This window comes from Electrona antarctica, assembly GCF_951216825.1.
Source record: "Electrona antarctica genome assembly, chromosome: 6".
Lineage (NCBI taxonomy): Eukaryota > Metazoa > Chordata > Actinopteri > Myctophiformes > Myctophidae > Electrona > Electrona antarctica.
This window is the reverse complement of record NC_136811.1, coordinates 1,748,921-1,774,141: the sequence shown is the minus strand read 5'-3', so window position 1 is coordinate 1,774,141 and position 25,221 is coordinate 1,748,921. Positions and strand designations below refer to the sequence as shown.

Genomic DNA, 25,221 nt, shown 5'->3' with positions numbered 1-25,221 from the left:
TTGCCCTTACAAAAAACAACTCCCATATCTATAGATATGGGAGAAATACAACAATGTGCAAACAGAGCAGCAAGATTTGTGAACTGTTGCGACAAAAGAAGGTTATAACCACCCTAAGGACTACTACCTTTAAACACATCTTAAATCTGAGGCTTTTTTCTTTACTATTTAAATAGTCTTGAGAAAAAAATGCTGCTATTGGTACCAAAGTGACTGCAAAAGATTGCGGCTATTGCTATTACTGTTTCAAAAAAGCTTTATACCCTGTATAAAAATGCATATAATGACGCAATGTAGCTCTGTTTACACAATGCTGTAACCCCTCCAATTGTACTTTCCCCATTTTTAACTGTTTTTATTACAGTATATTTTGACACTTGTTTTGGCAATGTAAAGGTATGTTTCTCATGCCAATAAAGCTCCTTTGACTTGAAATGTTATTCAACAGTGAATTGGCTTTCCTGAATGTTCAAACACACCCATGTCAAATGGCAACACTATTCTCCATCAGCTTTGGGTCCATGTATGTGTACGGGACTTCCAGAGACTGGTTTCTGTCATGGACAGCTACACTGAGCTTTGCCAGCTCTGCTTTGAATTTGTCAATGAACTTGCGTGGGATCTCCTCGTTGAAATGCTCTTCTGGGTGATGGCCAAGACCGACCTGAGGAAATAAAAAACATATTATAATACACGTCTGACTGCAACACATTTTCTGTCTGTGTGTATGCACAATAGTTAAAATGTATTAATCTTCACCTCAGAAGTCAGAAATAGAACTTAAAAATCACACCTGTGTGAAGTGAGGGGCGCTCTTATCATCTTACAACATCGAGGATGATGTAATGATCTTTATTGTTAATGGGATTTAATGTTTGTGTTATGGATGAGGTAAAAATAAACATTAAACCTGTATATAGGAGGGACTAGCGCCCCTCAAAAACGGCATTTGCAGGTTAGTTTGACTGTGATGTCATAAGCCTACCCTAGCATATTCTGAGCACAAGCTCACAAGGGACATGTGAGCTTGTACATCGGCTATGTTTGGTGAAGATATGTATTGTACAAGTGAAAACAGGAAGGGGGCCTTGGGAATCAAGGTCAATTAACTATAGGTTTTATGTGATTAATCCCAAAATGGAGATCTCCGTTTCTTAATGCTTAATAAATATAATGTTTATATTTATTCAACATCAGAGCATTCTATACTACTGTCTATGAGCGTCTGCGTAAAAACAAAACCGGAAGTCGACGGTGCCCCAGCATAATGATTCCCTCTCATTGACAACAACGGTATCCAAAATCTCCCCCCATTTTTATCTCTGAATCTAAATCACAGATCACAATTCTAATCAAACAAGCGTTATTGATGGCCAAATGCGGTCGCATCGCTAGTCGCGGTAAAATAATTCATGCCTTGGTCGGCGATCCTCCCGCGATAGATTTGGTTAGCCGTTTGCTAATCACTATCTATATTTATATCACTATTATATCTAGTATGTATACCTGATATTTCTGAACTGTAACACCGGCACACAACTATGTATGAGGTGGCTTTTAATGAAAGGCCACTAATAAAGGGAGTCTTTCTTACAAAGTCATTGGGCTTTTTGCTGAGTGTCCATGTTGTGGCCATGCCGCGGGCCGTAATGCCGACATCAGGGAGGGTTTCCAACATGGTGCTCTCACTAGAGCTCCCCTTGGTGGTGGGAGGAGGACGTCGCAACGTGGGGGGAGTGTTGGGCACCCAACCACCATAGTCATACTATAATGATAGAAATACATTAAGATATTACACACAGTATGTACAGTATAGTCTGTCTAATATATATACAGTTTCTTGGTCGATACCGATAACAATTTAGACTATGGCCGATACTGATACAGGTGTTTATTTAGTTTTAGTTTTTAGTCAGTCAGTGGTTCTATGACAGTCAGTGGTCTATGACAGTCAATCAGTGGTTCTATGACAGTCAGTCAGTGGTTCTATGACAGTCAGTCAGTGGTTCTATGACAGTCAATCAGTGGTTATATGACAGTCAGTCAGTGGTTCTATGACAGTCAGTCAGTGGTTCTATGACAGTCAGTGGTCTATGACAGTCAGTGGTCTATGACAGTCAGTCAGTGGTTCTATGACAGTCAGTCAGTGGTTCTATGACAGTCAGTCAGTCAGTGGTTCTATGACAGTCAGTCAGTCAGTGGTTCTATGACAGTCAGTCAGTGGTTCTATGACAGTCAGTCAGTGGTTCTATGACAGTCAGTCAGTCAGTGGTTCTATGACAGTCAGTCAGTGGTTCTATGACAGTGGAATCTAAAAGGACACACCTGTCCAGAGTTGACGGCAGCATGCTGGGCGGAGCCAGTGAAGATCACCATGGTGGCAAACTTCACCAACTCATCCACTGAACTTAGACTTTGAGGCACTCCTGAGTGTGGACAGAAAACATGAGAGAAAACGGTTGTTGGACAAAGATAATCAAGTAATTACTACCTACATCTAACTTTGCGTATGCTGTGTATAGGCGTTTTTCTTTATTTTTAATATTACATGATTGTTAATCGTTTACCCGCCAGGAACATAGGAATATTAACACGTAGAATCTTGTAGCCTGCCACAAACGGAAAAGCCGTTTTAACAGCGATGTATTCATTAATGCATGTTTTAATACGATCGTATCGAAATCTACCGTCCGTTAGCTTTGTTATGCTTCTGACACAATGGGCGCGGCCATTTTGAAAATGCGCGCGCATCCACTAACATTGCCGGCTCTGTTTTCAGACGGCTTTATCTCACAGAAGCGACATTGCAGAGGACGCTTTGTCCCAGACAAGCGTTTTCAACGGCCTGTAGCAGGCGCTGTGATACTCGCGGTCCACTTTTTCCACCACCGACCGAGAGAACGAGCACCAGCTTCGTCAACACACACGGAATGGTTTCATAGTAAAATGCGATACGGATATTTGGCTCTTCAAAGTAAGTGTCACGCGTGATTAAACCATGGCAATACGCAATCGAGGGATTAATTAATGGCGGCAGGCTAAGTTAAGCAGTTGTGCCATACTAGATTTAGGCCATTTTAACTATTATTTTATACGTATATCATGGTGCGGCACAAGCGTGACACGCTATGGTGAAGCTCTTTTGAAAAATCGTCAATAATGTATTGACAACCACCAACCGTTGCCGTGCTCGAATGTCCTGCATGTAGTGTTAGGATTACAGGATTAGGTAATTGACACTGGGTGAAAAAATGGATTACAAAATCATGGGATAAAAAATAAAATAAAAAGCAGCGACCAGGGCACCAAAATACGCCAGACGGTGAGAGAGTTGGAGCACAATGCTCTAGTGGTGGGAAGAGGATCGCTGCACTACGTCTCAACCCATTAATGACTTTAACTATAGAAATGCATGGCTGGCAGACAGGCGCTGGCAGCTCAGAACATGCTTTGTGAGCACGGCCCCTATAAGCATACCTGTGTTTGCATTGGAGTCGAACCCATGCTTAAAGATGTCCTTGATCCACTTCTGCAGCTCATTGTCTCTTATGACGTCAGCATCAGTCTTGTAATAATAGCAGATGATTCCCTCAACATACCTGCACAACACGACACGACACAACACAACACAACACAAAAAGTTAAAACGATGAATATCTACCCCTAAACTCGAGGCACGTCCCACTGGGAGGAGACCCCGGGGGAGACCAAGGCACAGTTGGAGGAAACACATCGACTCACTGGCCTTGGAACGCCTCGGGATCCCCCAGGAGGAAGTCACTAGTGTTGCTCCGGAGAGGGAAGTCTGGAACACTCTGGTGGAACAGTTGCCCCTGCGACCCGACTACGGATAAGCGGTTGAAGATGGATAGAAGGTTTCTCGACAAACTCAAAACTAACCTTAAAGGATGGCTTACCTAAAAATCCAAGTGAAGATAGTTTAACGCCTTGACAGTTTACTAAAGAGCTGGAGAGACATGGAGACTCAGCTTCACTGAACAAACAAAAATCACCTACCTAAACTTTGACATTTTGGTAGTTTCTCACTCAGAGTGGTTTGGTATTCATGGGACATTAAAGCAGATTCATCAGGTGCTCCTATACCTGTGAATGATGGGCCACAGTTGGAGTGCATCATCCCTGTAGTAGTATCCCGGTACAGAGTCCACACCACGCTCCTTGATGTCCTCGGGAGGACACAGAGAGCTGTAGGTCAACGCGGCTGTGGACCTCTGCAGGATTGTCACCAAAGCCTTTCCACCTGAAGCTGCATTCTGGAAGAACATCACATGTATAATAGGACTGGACTGGAACTGGAATGATTATGTTCGCTCAACTTAGTTTCAGTTAAAACTCTAGCTGCCGCAGGTAGAGTGGTAGTCTGTCCGTTGTTTCTTTGGCAGGCCAGAAAAAAAAGTGCATTGCAGTAGTACTATAGACAGTGGCGTGCACAGACATTTAGAGGGGCAGGTGCTCAAGTTAAAAAAGGGCACCTTGTGCAGCGCGTGGAACCGATCGGTTGCCTTAATCCATTTTGGGCGGGAACCCCTTTTGGTGTTAGCATTATGTTATGCTTTAGCTATTGAAAAAATAGCAGATCTACAAGCTCATAGCGCGCCACCGAGTGGCGCGCTATGAGCTTGTAGGTCTGCTATTTTTGAAAAATCAAAAAAAAATAAAAGAGAAAAAAGTTTTTTTTTTTCTTTTTTTTTTCCAAAAGGGCACATTGCCAAAAGGGCAGGGGGTGCTCTAGCACCCCCTAGTGTCTATCTGTGCACGCCACTGAATAACAGTTTAAGTCCACATTTTATTCTGACCCCTCCACGAAAAGGCCTCGTTGTCCTGACCCCTTATCCATCATGTATACATTATGGATAATTAGTGTGGACTTAAACTGTTATTTGTCTATAGTACTCTGGGTAAAAAAATGCATGGATCAATGTTTTTGCATCGTCTACCGACAGATGGGCTCTTCGTGCAATGTTTCTAAGATGAAAGAAGTCAGTGGTGGTAGCCTGATTAATGTGCGTATTGAAATTCAATTCAGAATCAATAATAACCCCCAAGTTCTTTACTGTAGAGTTAAGGCTCATACATAGTCTGGATTTTCGGTGGTGAGGTGACCACCGCTCCGGTGGTGAGCTGACCACCGGAGCTGAAATAACATTGAGCGGTGGTGAGTAAAAACAGAGAGAAGGGCTGGGGTGGTGGCGGTGGTTTGCTCTTCACCGCGGCTCGTGACGTCATGTTGTAGTTCGGTGGTCACCTCACCACCGAAAATCCAGACTATGTATGAGCCTTAACATACTTCCTACAGTCAGGTTATACTGAGTCTATTTCTTGTTGATTCTTTCTGCTCACATTTAGCGTGAGAAAGTTCCCACTCTCCGACATTTAAAGGAGAATTTCATGCTAAGGCTTTCTTAACTTTCGTTGTGTTAGGTCCACACCAAAGTGGTCCAGTTGTCATTTTGTGCAAAACGCATTATTGGCTATTTCCCCTACCTCACCATAAGCCCTGAATGAGGTGCTGGGTTTTAGTGCTAATTCGCTTATTTACATCGCTCGAAAATCCATTTCTTTGGTATGAATCCTCTCTTCAGTATGTGTAGCATGACACTTTACTGCATAGTAACCCCGTTGCTGTGTTCCAGCCATAAAGCGCGAAGTCTCGTCTATCGTGAGATCTCGCGAGACTTTGTGAGCTCCATGCAAGTGGATGGTTTGTAGTCATCAGGCCGGAACCACCAAACCGGAACCAGAATTACCCAAAATAATTCCCCATCATACCCAGTTTAGCTTATAGTAATAGTTTGTTTGGTATATCCATCTTCCATTCCAACTCGTAGCGACTGGTGAGACTAAACTACTAGTTTCTGTATACTCGATGCAGCATTTAAAGGAAACTAAATGTATTTTTTCAGTGTTTGACAAACTGTTAAATCAGTGTTTCCTACTTTATTAAAAAATCCACCCTCAGAAATCAGGAATCCTCGGGCCAGGCTGTTGATATGCAGAGTGTAGCGGGTGTGAGGAATCAGGAGCTGAGGAGGGGAAAAAGAGAAATGACAGTATTGGAAAAAAGTTCTTAAAAGTCATGATAATTACTGTATCCTCTAGTCATAAAAAACATTATTCTTAAATGGTTAGTCCCTTTACTCTGATTAGCATGGTTTCTGATTAGAAAGCGTACTAAATGTCACAAGGTATGGGAAGCGCTTGATTTTCTTACCAGCCCTGGCCGCACAGGCTTCTAAGCACCGTCCGCACTCATAGGACTGTGAATGAGTGGCTCCAGGCAGGCTTGTAAAGACAGCAAGCGCCTCCTATCCCACCGTGAACAGCTAGCGTTTTTCACGTGATGTTCACATACATATCGGCTAAATCTGGATTAAAACAAAATTTTAATTTCTATCAAAAATATGTTAGTTACCAAGAGATTGACCTACCACATTATTTTGTTAAAACACATTCTGGACGGGAACCCCTTTTGGTGTTTTAACTAAGCATTATGTTATAATTTAGCTATTTAAAAATAGCAGATCTACAAGCTCATAGCACGCCACCGAGTGGCACGCTATGAGCTTGTAGGTCTGCTATTCTTGAAAAATCATGAAAATGCGGCACAAATCTTTGAATATATTCGACAGGCCTAAATGGGTTAATGTGTTCGTTTGGCAAAAGTTGACAACATAACAAAGCAAGACTGGACTGGCTGAGTAAACAAGGAAGTGGCCATTTTAGAAAAGTAATAAGCCACATGAGTAATATATTCACATATTAGCAATACAATTATAAAGCAATAAGCCACAAGATGTCCGAGGTTACCTGTATTTTATAATGCCTGAGAAGCAGGTTGGAGACACTCCGCTGTGCGTCGTGTCTCACCACGCCCCTCAGCCATTGTAAAATACATGGTAACCTTGGACCTCTTGTGGCTTATTGCTTTATAATTGTATTGCTAATATGTGAATATGACATAAATCAATGTGTTCATAATCTCAACTGGATTTCATTGGTCGTGTTGCTGCACAAGAAGAAAAATATTTGATGTGTTCTGATAGCTCTGATATGTGTACCTTGTACAGGGGCCAGGGAGTGAACATAGCAATGAACAGTTACCTTGTACAGGGGGTGAACCATAGCAGTGAACAGTTACCTTGTACAGGGGGTGAACTATAGCAGTGAACAGTTACCTTGTACAGGGGGTGAACCATAGCAGTGAACAGTTACCTTGTACAGGGGGTGAACCATAGCAGTGAACAGTTACCTTGTACAGGGGGTGAACCATAGCAGTGAACAGTTACCTTGTACAGGGGTGAACCATAGCAGTGAACAGTTACCTTTTACAGGGGTGAACCATAGCAGTGAACAGTTACCTTGTACAGTGGGTGAACCATAGCAGTGAACAGTTACCTTGTACAGGGGGTGAACCATGGGAACATTCCTTAGCAGTGACACTGCAAAGACCTCTGCCAGCAGGTGAGTGCGCAGCAGGTGAGTGTTGAGCTGGTGTTCAGTGAAATCGGCACTTCTCACATACATCTTGGCCAGCAGCCAGTCATACTTTGAGTCAGTGGGCAAGAAGATTGGGTTGTGGTTTGATGGCCGCTGCTTCAACTGTATGGAACAACAATTTACTATTAAATTAAATTAGATTGGATTATATTGAATTGAATGAGATTACATTTGGCCATTTCTTTCTTTCTTTCTTTCTTTCTTTCTTTCTTTCTTTCTTTCTTTCTTTCTTTCTTTCTTTCTTTCCCACAGATACTGATATGAATGAGTGGCCATTGAATAGAATGAATAGGCTCAATGCACAGCAGCCATATTGCAAAGACGTTGAGGCTCTTCCTTCCTTCCTTCACAGGTGTTACCAATGATACTAATGAAGGCTCTGTTCCATTCTGGTCAAACATAGTCAGTGTTTTGATACAAAATGATTAGTTTATACACGTGAGTCGCATGCCCTCATGCTGTAGCTCCGAGATGAGGTCACGCGGAAATCCCCTCCCATTGCATTTCAGAAACGGCGCATGGTTCACACAACACACAACGCAGGCAAAGTTTACACCGCTACACATAATTCAGGGAGCATCTCCCTAAGCGGAGCATTTAACATCACGTTTTAACTGTATTCCATTTGTTGCAATAAATGGTTAATCTACTTTGACGTGAGTGTTTCCTGTCTAAATGAAGGCTCTGTTCCATTCTGGTCAAACAGAGTCAGGGTGCTGATGAGGGTCCTAAAAGGAAAAAAATAAAATAGAATGATTGTGCTACTCTCGAACTGTTGCTGTGCACAGAGCCTATTGGCTTAATTTTCCAGTGTGGAAGCTTGTTCTCACCTGGACGGCGATGGGCATGAGTTTGTCGTCAGGCATTGAGTGTTCTCACCTGGATGGCGATGGGCATCAGTTTGTGGTCAGGCGCTGAGTGCAGCAGCACCAGTGGAGCCGTCAGGTATTGCTGCTCACCGTCGATGATGTTTGCTTGAACTCCATCCAAATTCTTATAGTCCAACAGGAAGATGTTGCCATTCTGTTGGAGACATTAACAATGTTAGGCTATGACCTGACGAAGATCCATCCATCCATCCATCCATCTTCAACCGATTATCCGTAGATCGGGGCGCGGGGGCAACAGCTCCACCAGAGTGTTTCAGACGTCCCTCTCCAGAGCAACATTAGTGACTTCCTCCTGGGGGATCCCTAGACGTTCCTCCAACGTGTTTCCTCCAACTGCGCCTTGGTCTGCCCTGGGGTCTCCTCCCAGTGGAACGTGCCTCGAGGACCTCCCTAGGGAGACGCCCGAGAGGCATCCTAACCAGATGGCCGAACCACCTAAGCTGGCTCCTTTCCAGGCGAAGAAGCAGCGGCTCTACACCGAGTCTCTCTCGTGTGACTGAACTTCTCACCCTATCTCTAAGGGAGATGCCAGCCACCCGTCAAATAACTCATTTTGGCCGCTTGTATTCGCACCTTATTCTTTCGGTCATGACCCACACTTCATGACCACAGGTGAGAGTATAGGAACGAAGATTGCTCGGTAGCTTCTGCCTTCTGGCTCAACTCTCTTTTCGTCACAACAGTGCAGTACAGTGACTGCAAACATGACCTGACGAAGATGTTGTATAGTTAACATCAACAGTTATCGAAACATAACTTTTCGCTAGATAAAGCCTTTAACAGTAATAATAAGCACATACAGTGATGTGAATAAGGGAAGGGAATCAACAACATTTGAGTGTGTTGGAGGTGCAAACAAAGGTAGGCTACTTCTTACATGGATTTGGTCGCTTTTCATGGCTTGGGAGCTTTAAAAACAAATAGCTGGACAGCCTGCCTTCATTTTTCAAGAGCGTTATATAGCAGGTCCCTTCACTACTATGTAACCATAGTATTACACTAGTCTAGGTCATAAGAATGGATGGGAACATTGTATGGGACCCACCTGGGGTTAGGGTTAGGGTTATGACACCACCTGTTTCGTTATCGTTGGATACGAGTTTGTCCACAATTCCATGCTGTAATGATGTGGTACCATAACATTAAGAGAGATAACAGGCAAACGTTGATCAAAATAACATCAAAATAACAATTCATCATTATTTGATTGTGTAGACGTCTTACAAATGAATTAATGCAGATGTTTAACAATTATTTAAACTCTTGAGAGTGTAAAATGAAACCAAATTAATTTGACACTGTCCAAGCAACTCTCCCATCATTTAACTGAGGACCACCTGGAACCCCTTCAAGGACGAGCGGGCAGTATTTTCGTGTCTCAAAGAATTCAGTATCACGTATATGAAACAAAAATCACACCCGTGTGAAGTGAGGGGCACTCTTATCATCGTACATCATCATGCATCAACTCATACTGGCCAATCAGAATGCCACAAATTTACGTCATATTTGGCGGACATTTTGACCTAATTTCGCCTTTCATTGTCGATGGCAAATATGAGACGCGTGTTCCCTTCATTGTCAATGGCATTTAATGTTTGTGTTGCGGACATTTTGTGGGGACAAAAGCTGTATATATAGAAGGGGCTAGCACCTGCATTTCCTCCTCTAAGTTCCACCCTTGTTCACTGCTCAGCATGTCATTGGTCACAGGGAAGTTGTCCGGCAGGGCGGTGCAGCGGCGGATCAGGATGGGGTTGGTACCGTTCAGGTACTGGTAGCCGAAGAAAGCATCCTCTGTCCAGTGTTCCTGCACATAGTCTGGAAGACAAGATGGAGTTTAGTTTACTGATTGATGATTGATTGATTGATTGATTGATTCTTTATTTAAGTGTCATGCTTCCGAAGAAGCTCAGCCCATATGGACTTACAGGACACTTTTTACTGTTATGTTTACATAAACAATTACAATAAACCGACATGACGGTTTGCAAACAATGATCAAGTGAATACCAAACTGACACTCCAGATCCTTACGAGGCAGATTACATAATATACAACATAAAATAAAATACCATAAAATCAAATCAAAATTACTCTCCTTTCTGGTTACCAAGCAGCATCCATATTGTATTGTTTCATTAGAACAAAGTTGACTTTTTTGTTTTTGTTTTTTGTCAATGCTCCAAATGTAGGTCAAAATAAAAATCTGACAATTTCACACACACGCACTATGGGGGGCTCCACTGAAATACTGGCGGGCAGGGGCCCTCGCAGGGGTTAATCTGTCCCTGCCGTGCCAATATAACATTTTAAATGATTAACATGTATCTATTCCATTTTACCAGCCTACCATAATTTCAATAAATAAGCATAAATATAACTATTCCACAATGTTGGTAAAACTAAGATATTTGAGGGGAAATATATCTTTTAATATTTACAAATAAATTACATTTTCATGTAAAGTCACTTCCTCGTTTAGGCGAAGGCCACCGTAGACCGTACGGGCGACGCCATGTTGCTCCATGGTGCTCCATGGAAGGAAAGAAACATGCGCAGTTGAGACCAAGGAAGCTGAACGCGGAAGTGTTGGCTGCATATAGCCCATTGCGCATGTTTCTTTCCTTCCATGGAGCACCATGGAGCAACCTGGCGTCGCCCGTACGGTCTTCGCGTCTCGTCCTCTTTAGACCAGTGGTTCTCAACCCGTGGGTCGCGACCCCTCGGGGGGTCGCCAAATTATTTTAGGGGGTCCCCAAATTATTTAAAAAAAAAAAAAAAAAAAAATCACGATTTTTCAAAAATAGCAGACCTACAAGCTCGTAGCGCGCCACTCGGTGGCGCGCTATGAGCTTGTAGATCTGCTATTTTTCAATAGCTAAATTATAACAATGCTTAAAACACCAAAAAGGGTTCCCGCCCAAAATGGTTTAAGGTTATTGTAGCAGTCAATTTATATTGGGGGTCGGGAGGGGGCGGGGCGGGGGTCCCGAGACATTGCCAAAGCATTTCCGGGGGTCCCCGGCCAAAAACGTTGAGAACCCCTGCTTTAGACAGTCCTTGGTTTAGTGCAAGGAAGTCATGATGCGGGAGTGGGTTTTCACATGGTTTCTTTACCTGTGACAGTATGTCCTTCCTCTGCCTTCTTGGGCGTTATGAACCACTGGAGTAGCCACTTGTATAGCCTCTGGAATACCCCAAAGCCAGCTCTCGTGGACATCCAGACCTCGGCAATCTCTTCAATGTTCTTCCAGGTCTCCTTGGTGTTCGACACACCTATCAGGTTCAGCTCCACCAGACTGGGCAGTGAAACAAGCACAGAGTTGAAAATGGAGGAGAAGAGTGCTCCAAAACGCAACTAAAACACAACAAATGCATTCAACTTTAATCTGATTAATAATCTTTGTTTATAGAGCACCTGTCAACTGTCAAATCTGTTAGTAGTAAAAGTAAGACAATTATTTAAAATTGAAAAGAAATGTTTACAGTACAGTTCAAATAAGATCAGTTAAAAGCAAGTTCATACAAATGGGTCTTTGCTAAAAATGGGTTTTTAGCTATAACTACTTCTGTTTCCATTAGGCTTTCAAGTGGCAAGTTTTCAATGGCCAAACATGCAAGCATGTATATGCGTGTGAGTGCAGGGCCAGATTTAGGCTGCAGCCCAGGGGCCCCGACTGGAGGTTTTTATTTATGTTTTAATGATGAAACTGTAAAGTATTGCAATTCAATTCAAGTGAGATTTGTGCTTAGTTATTGTATATTTAGTTTTATTAGGACGATTTTGCCGCTCCCCCCAAACCTTTTCGGCCAAAACGAACGCCCGCGCACGGCCGTATAAGGACCCGGGGGGGCCCTCAAATGTTACTCTAGCCCAGGGGCCTCAAGTCCTATAAATATGGCACTGCGTGCGTGCACACACTCACGTACGCACGCATGCGCACAGACGGGATATTTTGGGGGCAGATCACACTAATGTCAATTAGCTTATTTGTTGTAGACACCTGAATGTAGCCTGAATCAGATCTGTGTCACTTCAAGATAGAAATCCGATTTGCTTAAATAAGTCTAAATGCAGACAGGTCACATGGAATCCGATTTTTTCAAATGTGACTTGAATTTGAATCGGATCTGACTTGAAGTGACTGCAATCTAAAGCCGGCCTTAGATGCTGTTTCAAATATATTTACTTCATATATTTCACTTTCAAACACGTTTGGGATCATACTGCCCTCCTAATGTGTGAGGGTGCCGTGTTTCTTCAATTACTTTTTTTAAATACTTTTTTATACTTTTTTTGGGGGGGGGGGCAGGATACAATAAAATACAATTAATGAAAAAAGTAAGTAAAACATGTTTGAAGTTGCAATGGGTTTGTAACTTCAAACAAGGGGTTGGGCGTATCTAATAGAATTAATATCAAATATCTAAATTAATATCTAAATGAATCAAATATTCTAACTGAATCAAGTAATACAAAAAATGGCCGGGGTTCCCACAAAAGCAAACATAGATGTTAAATGTTTGAAAGTGAAATATGTCTTTAACATTGAAATATACATATATATATATATATATATATATAGGGATGTGCCGATGAGACATTTTGAGACATTTTGGCCGATATATAATGAATTGCTGTTATGGCCAATAAGCGATATTACCGATGTCGATATGATCTCATTCTGTATTAAAAAATTATAATAATTTTGTCCATTCTGAAAAATACATGTAACGGCGTATCTGCACTGCAGGCTTAGCCAAGTCAGATTTAACTTTAATACCGTTATATTTAATATTGTGAACTTGTAGATCTGTTCAAGCTGTTTCTTTGTTTCCATTTCTAATGGAGGCCTTGGCCTGGAGGAGAGGTCATCAGGTGGTCTCCAACCTTCTTAGAGTGTTTCAACCCTCAATCACTACACTCTGTTCGTCTGTGCGGTGTGCATGTGTCCGTCCTTGTCCACACTTGGCCTTACCCTGGTGTATTTGAGTCAAGGGAGCATCCTCTGCATCTGTGTCACTGTCATAGTTGCAGGGGCGGTTTTTAGCACTACGCAAACTACGCAGCTGCGTAGAGCCCCGACGGCTAGAGGCCCCGAGAGTTCTCCCTGAAAAATGTTTAATATTGCAGCCCCGCCAGCCCGTTCCGTCGCAGACTCGCAGTTGATTTTTCGCCTATTGCGGTCGGTTAGGGGGGCCCATGGCGTCGCTTCCTCGGCGTCACTTCTTCATGATCCTCCCCCGTTAAGCGACGCCCGGCGGCGGCCGTCCGTCCCGTCGTGGGCTCCCCTGTTGTCCCCCTATACTGCTGCTCAAACCCGGCCGTCAGAACGATTCAACGTGGAAATAATGTTGCAAAACAAAACAACAACAAGATACAGCCTAGACTGTAAGGAAAGGAATAGGACCTTGGCGCAAAACTTCATATTTACCCTGCTCTTCAATAACAAAAGTGTGTTCTTACATGATCCTCCATTTTACGATTTCAACTCTAGGTGAGTAAATTAATTTAATATGAAAGTTTTCAGTGACGGAAATTGCAGATCATTCTCCTGTCGAAAATGATTGGTTGGGTATTAATACCAATTGAAATGACAACAAATAGGCTTCCTCTACCAATAAGGTGTTCAGTGAGTGTGTCATGCATATGTTCTCTGGTTGCATTTGCTGCTGCATCAGTTTGTTGTTCATTTGCGTTTGTACTAGTTTAGTTGAATGAGTGAGTCAGAGTGCAACTAAAAGCAAGCTAAGCAACACCAATCATGAAACGAGTTTACCCCAGTGGATCTCAAAAAGACAAGAAAAAGAAAAAAGCTGAAATGCTCCAGGCTTCTTTACCCAAGCTAACAAGTTATTTCAAGCCAGCAGAAGAACCCAACCCAATTTTAGAGGAGAGAGAGCAAGAGGAAGTGTTGCACCAGGAGGCTAATGTAGACACTAACAATAACAATGAGGTTGGTTCTGAGGCTGCAACTACTAGTCGATCGACTACAAGTGAGGTTGCTGCTACTAGGGCTGCTACTAGCATCAGTGATGATGAAGATGATGATGATGATGGGGATGATGATGATGATGATACTACTGGGGCCCCAGTAGTACCATCGGCTAGTACCAGTGAGGCTGCTGCTGCAACTAGGGCTGTTAATATTATTACTAGTGACAGTAACAGTGACAGTGATAATGATGATATTGAAGATGGAATTGAAGATGAGGAGCCAGAGGAGGAGCAATCTGATTCTGAAGCACCTGCAGTGCCAGTGAATGACATCATACCTGATGACCCAGCTCTTTGGCCAGGACAGCTGAGTGATAGGGAGTGGTGTGACATTGTCATTAAAGGTCCTGTCCAGGTGAAAGATTATGTTTTCCCCCAAAACAAAGAAAAACCCCCAAGAAAATTCACAACAACACAGTATGGAAAAAAATGGAAAATGGAGAAAGTGTACCCCGGAAATGGCTTGTGTACTCAACCAGTACTGATGCTGTGTTTTGTTTTTGCTGCATGCTGTTTGGGAGAGGGGCCAATACTTTGTGTAGCACTGGTTATCGTACTTGGAGCAACTTAGTGAAAGTACTGAAAGACCATGAAAAGTCCTCCTCACACCGTGACAACATGGGAAAATGGATAAACCTAGCAGAAAGATTAAAAGATGGAACAACAATTGACAGAACGGCCCAGAGACTACATGCTCTGAAAGTCCAGCAATGGAAAGATATTCTGAGTAGAATCATTGCTATAGTTTGCCATTTAGCAGAGCACAATATGGCACTAAGAGGACACATTGAGAAGCTGTATGAGCTCCATAATGGGAATTTCCTGGGGCAAATTGAGCTAATGGCACAGTTTGATCCAGTCATGAGGGAACATGTCAGAAGGATTACTGCGAAATAAATAAAAGACCATTACATGAGCAAGGTCATTCAAAATGAGATTATCGAGCTAGTTGGGCAGAAAACACTTGAAAAAATCATAGAGAAAGTCCAAGCTGCAAAGTACTTCTCTGTCATAATGGACTGTACACCAGACATTAGTCACATTGAGCAGTTGTCAATGGTGCTACGCATTGTGAGCTGTGAGGAGTCTGTGGGAGCCACCATTTCAGAGCACTTTGTAGGATTCATCCAGGTTGATGACACAACAGGGAAGGGCCTCTTTGAAATCTTCTGTGAGCACTTGCAAAAAATGAACCTGGACATCAACAACTGCCGTGGGCAGGCGTATGACAACGGAAGTAACATGATGGGGCACAAGCAGGGGGTGCAAAAAAGAGTGCTTGATGTTAACAAAAAGGCTCTGTGTGTTCCCTGCACCAGCCATACCTTGAACCTTGTTGTGGCTGACTCTGCCAAATCCTCTGTTCTCTCCACATCTTTCTTTGGAAATCTTCAGCGCCTCTACAATGTCTTCAGCTCCTCTGTCCAGCGCTGGTCAATTCTCCAAAAGCATGTGAAGATGACTGTAAAAAGTCTCTCCACAACCAGATGGGAATGTCGCATTGATAGCGTCAAAGCAATCCGCTACCAATTGCCAGGAATGCTGGATGCTCTGACTGCCCTGGAACAACATGCCATGGAAAAGAAGGATGGAGAAGCCTTGTCTACAGCTCAGGGCCTGTCAAAAGAGATGAGCACATGGACATTCCTTCTGTGTGTTGTGGTCTGGTATAATGTTCTGTACAAGATCAACAGAGTAAGCAAACTCTTGCAGAGCCCAAAGATGTCAATTGAGACAATTCAGAGAGAGACTGATGGTGTGAAACAGTTTCTGCAGGAGTACCGTGATAAGGGACTGGCATCAGCACAAACTGATGCCAAAGACATTGCAGAATCACTGGGGATTGAGATGACCTTTCCAGCAGAGCGGCAAAGAAAGACAACCCGTCAGTTCGACTATGAAGGTAGAGAGGAGACTCAGTCAACACCAGAGCAACGTTTCAGGCGAGAGTTTTTCCTCCCCTTACTGAGAGATTTGGTCAGGTAAAGCATTTCTTTGATCTTTTTGGCTTCTTGTACTCTACTACGAACATGAAGAAGGCTGTAGAAGACGGGACACTGAATGCCTGTTGCAGAAAACTGAAGGAGCAACTCCAGGATGTGAATGCAGAAGACTTGGCAACGGATGTTCAAGATGCTGTGAAAGCATTTCCAACAGAGATTTCCACACCAACTGAAATGCTGCACTACATTTACAAAGAGAACGTGCAGGAACTCTATTCCAACCTAAGCATTGCCCTGCGACTCCTTTTGACATTACCTGTCACGGTTGCATCAGGAGAGAGGAGCTTCTCCTACTTGAAGCTAGTCAAAAGCTACCTGCGCTCAACTATGTCACAGGAGAGACTCAATGGATTGGCAATGATGTCCATTGAGCAGAGGGTCCGAAGAACATTGGACATGGAAGTCATTGTCAAAGACTTTTCTGAAGCCAAAGCCAGGAAAGTATTCTAATAAGGTAAGAAATGAAGTGTGTTCTCTGCTGATACAAATTATATACAGTTCAGTTTACTTAAAATATCTCATGACTAACTGAATTGTTTTTTATTTCAGTTGAGCCAACAGTTGAGCCAAGATTGATGGACATCAGAATGACCTTTTATGTTTTATTTTTTTGTATCTAAGGATAGCAGTGATCCAATTCAATAAGGTAAGAAACACGTGTGTTCTCTGCTGATATAAATTATATACAGGTTAGTTTAGTTAATATATCTCATGACTAACTGAATTGTTTTTTATTTCAGTTGAGCCGACAGTTGAGCCAAGTGTGGACATCAGGATGACCTCCTTTACAAATGCTGAAGTCTAGTGTTTCATTTGTATGCAAACTTTAATTAAACTGCATCTTTACACTGCACTGTCCATTGTCAAGTTCATACTCAATTATAATGCTTTTTTCAGTACATGCATTGTACAGTTGAGGCGTGGGGGAGCTCACACTGCATTTCAGGGGTACTGTGGGTTTACTTTGAACCCCAAATGTTATTGGCACAGTATAAAAAAAAGCAGTTTTCTATGCATTTCAGGGGTACTGTGGGGTTTGAACCCCCAATTTTTTTATTGGCTGTGCCAAAAAAAAGCAGTTTTCTATGCATTTCAGGGGTACTGTGGGGTTTGAACCCCCAAAAATGTTTTGGCCGCGCCGCCTTGCGGCGCGTCCGGGTGTCGCGCGCGCGCAGTAAGGGCCCCCTGACAATGTTTTGCTTACAGCCCCCTGATTGCTAAATCCGGCCCTGCATAGTTGTTGTCGTTGAATCTGTCTTGTCGAGGTACTGCTCATTTGTACGGTCTGTAGCTTGCGTGGTGCCCTCTTGCGAGTGCTGCAACAGAGGTTGCTAACCCCTGTTGCCCTGCCAGACTTTCCTGGAGGTCAGCTGTCTCTCCAGCGTCACAGACCTTCCTCGGTTGCCATCCAGACTTTCCTGGAGGTCACTGGTTGCCCAGGGAGTTCAGTTTGTAAATACATCAAAGATGTATGCGAATATAATCCATTTCTAATGGATGCCATGGCCTGGAGGAGAGGTCATCAGGTGGTCTCCAACCTTCTTAGAGTGTTTCAACCCTCAACCACTACACTCTCCAGTATATATATATATATATATATATATATATATATATATATATGCAACGTAAAGGACTCACCTTGTAGCTGCATTGTAGAAAAACGTGGTGCTCTTGGTGAAGGAGAATTTGACTTCTGCAGGCAGATCTAGAGGATCGTCACTATGCATGCAGTGAGGAATGCCTTCCATATAGTCATTCCACCTATGGAGGAAGAGGAGAGCAGTCAGTCAACTAATGTGGAGCCATTATTATTATTATTTTTCCAGCACCCCATTCCAGGGGCGAATATAACTGTCAAGGATGCTGACACTGGACCGCCCATTCAATTTCCATTTATAAACGTGTAAGGGTCAATTTGGTTACATTTGTACACTATAAGTTACGGATCTGCTATTTTCAGAACGTGACACCTGTGTGCAACCAGGCATAACAATAATCTGTGAAAAAAGGTGGCCGACGGGTGTGAGTGAATACCAGACGAGTCGCCCCTTTACCAACTCGCCCCTTTATCAATACCAACTCGCCCCTTTACCGACTCGCCCCAGGCATACAGCTGGCGGAACTACGCAGCCTGGTATTCCTAAAGTAACCAAAGTAAATTATGCTTAAACGGTTAAACCTAACCTTATTCCTAACCTTAAGCCTCAATAAAACTGTGCCTAAACCTATCTCTATACCGAAACTTAACCCCAGTAAAACTGTGCCTAACCCTGAACTTATTTCTAAGCTTATTCTCAGTAAAACAAAATAAAGAATGCAATAACCGGCCGCGGGATCGAACGGTTGGAGTGAGGTCCTAAACCGAGATGGTTTAGGGGCGACCGTACCTGATACCGTCTGAGTCGACAACATTAACACTGCACAGGCCCAACAATAATACTCAAATATACATCAGACTCACTGATAGGTCCTCTTTCTCTGCTTCAGTTCCTTTTTTCTGCCGTACTGAGACAACAATAGTGCGTCCATATCGTCCTCAAAGTGTCTCCATGCTGCAAGAAACGTAAAAATAAAAGTTAAGAAGAGATTGAAATCAGATATTTAGTCTACTGTTGATAACACAAAGGTGTAGAACCATGAAGACCCTAGGCCGATTCTAAAAATGTCTCTTAGAACTTTTTCATGTCAAGGTCTCAAGGACCCCCAAAATGATGTGTTTTTGGCCATCGGCTCCAATCTAAAAATAAATTGAGATGGGAGCCTCCATAGGCACAGATTTGAGTTAAAAATCTTCACTTTAAAAGTATATAGATTATATGTTTAAAGATTTGCACAGTTTAGTTTTTTTCTTCAGATCTACAAGCTCGTATCGTGGCACAAAGTGACATGCTATGAGCTTGTATGCTATTTTGTTTTTATATCCAACCAATGTTATATGTACAATAATAATGTGTGGTTGTCATGCCTGGATGGTTTCACGCATGCTCACTGGTTTACACATCACACTGTATCACCAATATCTGTTTTTTAGTGTTTCATGGAGGATGTTTGTTCAAAACTCAGTAGTGGAGCTTTGGCTAGGCATCTTCCATATGGCCAAAATCACACTCAAACTACACGTTTTTTAAAGACTACTAAAATGTGGACAATTCATGGTTCACACATGGTTCATGTTAAAGGCTTAAAATACCTAGTTGAAAAAGAGCTGATCTACAAGCTCAAGCATCAGCTATTTATCTATTCAATTTAAAGGTTTTAAATGGTTAAGTGTTTTATTTAAAATGTTGACTTTCATAATTTGTCTACAAATAGACTTTAATTGGTATTTTTGGTAACACTTTATATTAAGGTCGCCTTTATAATGCATTATAAGCTCATTCATAATGCATTATAATGTGCTCATAAGGCATTATGAGCACATTATGAGGCATTATACTCGTTATAAATGTTTGTAATCATGTATAACAATTTATAACCACGTTTATAACATATTATAAGTGCTGGTCATAATGCCTTATTATGCTCAGTGGAACAGCACATTATAACTATTATAACTTAGGTGGTTATAAAGGCATATAGAGAAGTGCTGTTAATGTCTGTGTCATAATGCATTATAAACAATGTGTTTATTAAATGGAATAATGTCGTATAAACATCAATAATATGCTATAGCATATTATACAAAGTTTTGTCACTTTACTTAAAGGTCACAAAGTCATGCTATAGGGTATTATAAAATGAAACAACTGCTAATAACCATTAAAGAATATTGCCACTTTATTTAAAGGTCTCAAAGTCCTGCTATAGCATATTATTGATGCTTATAAGACATTATTTAATTTAATACACATTGGTTATAATGCACAGACATTACAGCATTCTCTATGTGCCTTTATAACCACCTAAGTTATAATAGTTATAATGTGCTGTTCCACTGAGCATAATAAGCATTATGACCAGCACTTATAATATGTTATAGACGTGGTTATAAGTTGTTATACATGATTACAAACATTTATAACTAGTGTTATAATGCCTTATAAGCACATTATAATGCATTATAAATGTGCTATAATGCATTATAAAGACGACCTTAATATAAAGTGTTACTGTATTTTTTGTAATTGCTTAAAATGCATTTAATTGTTTAAAAGACATTTGCTTGTTTAAAATACTTTATTGCTTAAAAACAAGAATTGTTGAAAGGAAAACCATTTGGTTAGAAAATAAGTTGTTTAAAGAGAAGATTATCCTTTGATTGGCAATGTTGTTAACCTTTTATTTTGCTCTGTTTTTGAAGGTTTACAACCTGATTTCAAGAAACCAACCAATCAAAGATGAAACTAACAGTTCAAAAGAGTTGGAAAATAAAATTGGATTGAGTTGGGAAAACTGAGTTGTGTCCTGTGTGTGGAAGTGGAACGTAGGAAAGAACTTGACCGAGGATGTTCAAGGTTTATATGTATTGTTATGTCTTGTGTACAGCTGCATGAAGATACAACTTGTATTTGTTCAGCTCCTTGGATATTCTATCTGCATGAATGACAGTTGCAGTAATCGGACAAGGGGGTTGCTTGTGCACCAGTAGCAGTACATAGTGTTGCCAGTAGAGGGCATTGTGAATCCACACATGGAAACAAGTTTCACATAAACTGTTTAGTTTAGGGAAATTTGGCCTTAATGTTGGACCAATCTGGAACATAAATGCTTACTAATAGCTGTCTTCACAAATATAGTTCATAAAGGTGTCTATCACCTCTGAACCCAACCCAACTCCCTTGGGAGACTTTGTGACAGCTGCTGAAAGTTAGGGTAGCCTATTAACCACCTGTATGCAGGCGACGTTTTAAAGTTGTCATTCTGCTTTAAGTAGCATGTGACGGGTCAAACTATAGCTACATGGGGTTTTCATGATTCTGTAGATCTGCTATTTTTAGTGAAGAGTTAGATAGGAAAATAACTCGACTGCAGTGCAACTGCAGGTCTGTTGTAGGCTGTTACTACTAATGCATATTGTATTTCCGTGTCAAGCACAGCAAATTAAGACGGTAACAACTAGAGGCATTGTAATTCAATTTAATTGTATATCAATATTTTACTTTTCAATTAAAATGTGTTTTGCTATACGAGAGAATCTATTTTTTTTAACATAAATTTCTCTTCCACTGCATGGGCCAAGCTGCTGATCGGTTTCTTCTCCCATTGTGTGCACCGGTATGATCGGTACGCCTGCAATTCATCCGTGGTACAAAAACTATGGGCGTGATTCAAATGTTTTCATCATGTTATTATTTCAGTAATTAATTAAAGTCCCAGCCCCATAATTTCACCCGCTGAATCACACATTTAAATTGTCTGTGATGTGACAATACAGTTCAAGTTGAAGTTAAAGAAATTAATACATCATTCACAACAGTATGGCCTCCACTAGCCCCTTTCGGGACCCTCGGTTACCTTTTCTGAATTTTGGACAGCGGTACCCGGTACCCTAAGGTCCCTCATCGGTTATTCCACTCTCCATAGGACGCAGATTTACCTACTCTCTGTTCACGGAGACCTGCTCGGTCGCTTGAGTGTTGGTGAGATGTTTCAAAGAGGCATACAACAGCTTGAGGAGACCGCAGAAACGTGTGCGAAAAGGCGCTAATCGGAGTTGCCGTTAAGTATTTAAGATTTTTTTTTAGATTTTGCTTCGCTGAACTTCTCTCTCCTCTCTCTTCCTTGACTTCCTTGTTGACTTCCCATTGCACCGCCTCCCGCACCGAGACTGGCTAGCTGCACGTCCTAGTTACTGCCTCTGATTGGCCGATCGCGTACATGCAGGATGTTTATAATGCTGTTGTGTCGTGGGAGGCGGGACATGGGAAGTGAGGAATGAGAATTTCAGAGAAGCCAAAACTTAAAAAAATACTTAAACCACTTTTCAACATCTCTTCATATAATTGAAGAGATGGCTTCAACTTTTGCATTGCAACTTTTCAGGAAAAGAAAGCCTGCCGTTTCTATTAGCTTGGATTCACCATCGATGATGTCACTGGTGGACGGGTTTCTGAACTGCCCACAGCCTTCCTATGAGACACAGACTGAGTAGGAAAAAATGGTGGTATTTTATCATGAACATTAGTTAGGACCAATTATAGGAAGAGAAGTTGAAAAGTGGTGAAGTGGTCCTTTAACGGCAACTCCGATTAGCGCCTTTTCGCACACGTTTCTGCGGTCTCCTCAAGCTGTTGTACTGTATGCATCTTTGAAACATCTCACCAACACTCAAGCGACCGAGCAGGTCTCCGTGAACAGAGAGTATAGGTAAGTCTGCGTCCTATGGAGAGTGGAATAACCGATGAGGGACCCTAGGGTACCGCCGTCCAAAATTCAGAAAAGGTAACTGAGGGTCCCGAAAGGGGCTAAGCCTCCACTAACCTTTAGCCTCTCTGAACAGGTGTGGCTGTGCATCAACGATCCAGCGGTAGATGGGGAAGTGGTAAACTTCTCCTTCTGTAGACGTGATTTCAACCTTGGAGACGAACCAGTCGGGCCACCCGAAGAAGAGGGACCTCTTGTCCAGCCCGATCACCCTCAGCTCACCAAGACTCACGGGATGTTTCACCGAGAAGGTAGTGGTCTGGGAAAAAAAACACAATTCAGTTCAATTCAGGGCTTTAATGGCATGACAAAACATACGTTTACATTGCCAAAGCAAAAAGTGGAATAATACAATCAAAACAAAATGTAGGCTATATGTACAATTGAAAGTCAGAATCTCCAGTAAATCAATTTCTATGTACCGAGATCACTCGATGCAGATAGTGCAGGGATACACAAAATTATTAGTTTATGATTAAATGATTGAATGATAAAAATGACCGAGAAGGTACGTGGTCTGGAGAAACACATATTGAGAAGTGTTTCTCAAAAATGGCAGACTCCCCGTTGATTCTCCCTTGCTTAGTTCAGACAGAAGTCAGACTTACCTTGGCCCTGCCTAGGAAGAAGTTGACAAATCCCCAGAAGCTGAAGAGCAAGGTGCGTTTGCTCTCGCCATCCTTTCCCACCAGCTTGATGTAGAGCAGAGTGAGCCAAGCACCGGGCACGGTCACTGTGTAATATGTCACCATGTTCACTCTGGGGAGGAGAAGGAGAGCGTTAGAAAGACATATCTAATGTCACTATAATTACATCAAACCACCATGGGGTCTTCAACAGGGTGGTCCGGGACCCTTAGGAGGGCGTCCTCAGAGAGAATTATACAGGGGAGATGACACATTTACCAATGTCTTAAAAATACACATTAACGTGAGTGAAACATACTATTAGCAAAGATAATCGGTAAACCAACAGACAAATATTATTATGCAAAACATGGATGCTAGTGCAGCAGTCTTACCTTGGTGTGAGGCCTCAGGGAGGGTTTCCCCAGATCTCACGGACACCCTTCAATCGATCTCTTCCTTTTATGCAATGCTAATAATGGAATGGAATGGAATGGAAGGTTAAGAGAACAGAATAAGGGCAAACGTGAAAGTAATAGAACGTTCTTGATCTAGGCCCTTCAGCGTCAGGCTTTTGAAATGATGTCATATGGCAGCCAAGTCTATGGATCTCAACACTTGAGTGTCTGTGAGGTCTTTCTGACCCATTTTGTTTGTCCATGAAGCTCTCAGAGGGTTCCCCTTCCATGACGTTTCCATGACAAGGTATTTTTGACCTGAAGTCAGCTTGTGCGGTACGCGGCCTTACTACAAACAAACATATTATGTGTGCAGGCAGCCAAGTGTATGGGCTTTAAATGTTTGTTTAGACTGGAGCACTACATGTGATGCCATGTGGCAGGTGTCAAATGATGCCACGTGGTAGGTGTCAAAGCGTTTTCTTCCTTTTTTTATTTTTGAGTGGTGTAAACCACTCCTACAACTGGCTTTGTTAGTGCAGAAAAAATGAGCATGGTTGCTATGTTCACCCTGTTCACCCGGGTGTGATTTCATTACTGTAAACCACTCCTACAACTGGCTTTGTTAGTCTGTGCGCAAAAAATGAGCATGGTTGCTACGGTCACCCAGTTCACCCGGGTGTAATTTCATTACGTCAGAGCTGATTTCATTACGTCAGAGCTATATATTATATTACATCAGGCTATATAATACCTTACACCACTCAGTTCACACGGGTGTGATTTTTTTATTTTTTTACCTGAATTCAGCTTGTGTGGTATCTGGCCTTACTTCAGCCATGCAAGTGTTAAGAAGTGGTGGAAAGTACCTAAGTAGGCCTACATGTACTCAAGTACTGCACTAAAGTACTTACATTGTATACGTTTGTAAACTTGGGTAATGAGTACTTTTACTTTTGGTACTTTAAGTAATTTATTTTTATTTTGTATTCTTTTTAAAGTGTGAACTGCATGCATGGCCAAGAGGCAGAAATAAAACTACACATCTTTGCCAACATAAACTACAAAACAAACAACAAAATGACGTGAAAACAAATGCTAATAATCCTATACATTAAATAGAAATACACAAAATGTTCGATGTTCGACAATAGGGTATTGATACTTTTACTTCTTCCATCACTGGCATAATAACTGCAGACTGGTAGTATGACTGTTACAAAACATTGTGATTACATGTAAGCAACTAAAGCATACAACTGGTGGCCCCTCACCTTAACTTAATGCGGCCCTCAGGTTAATATCACAATACTGATACATTATTGATTTCAGCTGTTAAACATGTAAACATGACCCGCTTTAAATACTCTAAATTAGTAGCTTAATGACTAGTATTAAAATGTTATTGTCTTTTTTTTTTAT

General features: G+C 41.9%; 2 protein-coding genes across 2 annotated transcripts; both read right to left on the bottom strand.

Moving 5' to 3' along the window:
* Positions 1-484: 484 nt before the first annotated feature.
* Positions 485-13,890, bottom strand: LOC306924403 (arachidonate 12-lipoxygenase, 12R-type-like; the record flags this gene model as incomplete). Its single annotated transcript, XM_079502898.1, has 11 exons — positions 485-664; positions 1,595-1,765; positions 2,326-2,426; positions 3,478-3,599; positions 4,105-4,274; positions 5,958-6,044; positions 7,417-7,620; positions 8,398-8,541; positions 10,063-10,229; positions 11,529-11,769; positions 13,879-13,890. 11 exons carry the CDS (start codon positions 13,888-13,890, stop codon positions 485-487), a joined length of 1,599 nt encoding a protein of 532 aa, XP_079359024.1.
* A 4,156-nt stretch (positions 13,891-18,046) lies between these two features.
* On the bottom strand, positions 18,047-23,539 carry LOC306924401 (polyunsaturated fatty acid 5-lipoxygenase-like; the record flags this gene model as incomplete). The annotated part of the gene is made up of 4 exons (XM_079502895.1): positions 23,384-23,539; positions 22,833-23,034; positions 18,874-18,964; positions 18,047-18,173 (listed from the first exon to the last, which is right to left on the bottom strand). Exons 1-4 carry the CDS (start codon positions 23,525-23,527, stop codon positions 18,047-18,049), a joined length of 564 nt encoding a protein of 187 aa, XP_079359021.1. The 5' UTR covers positions 23,528-23,539.
* Between the last annotated feature and the right edge of the window lie 1,682 nt (positions 23,540-25,221).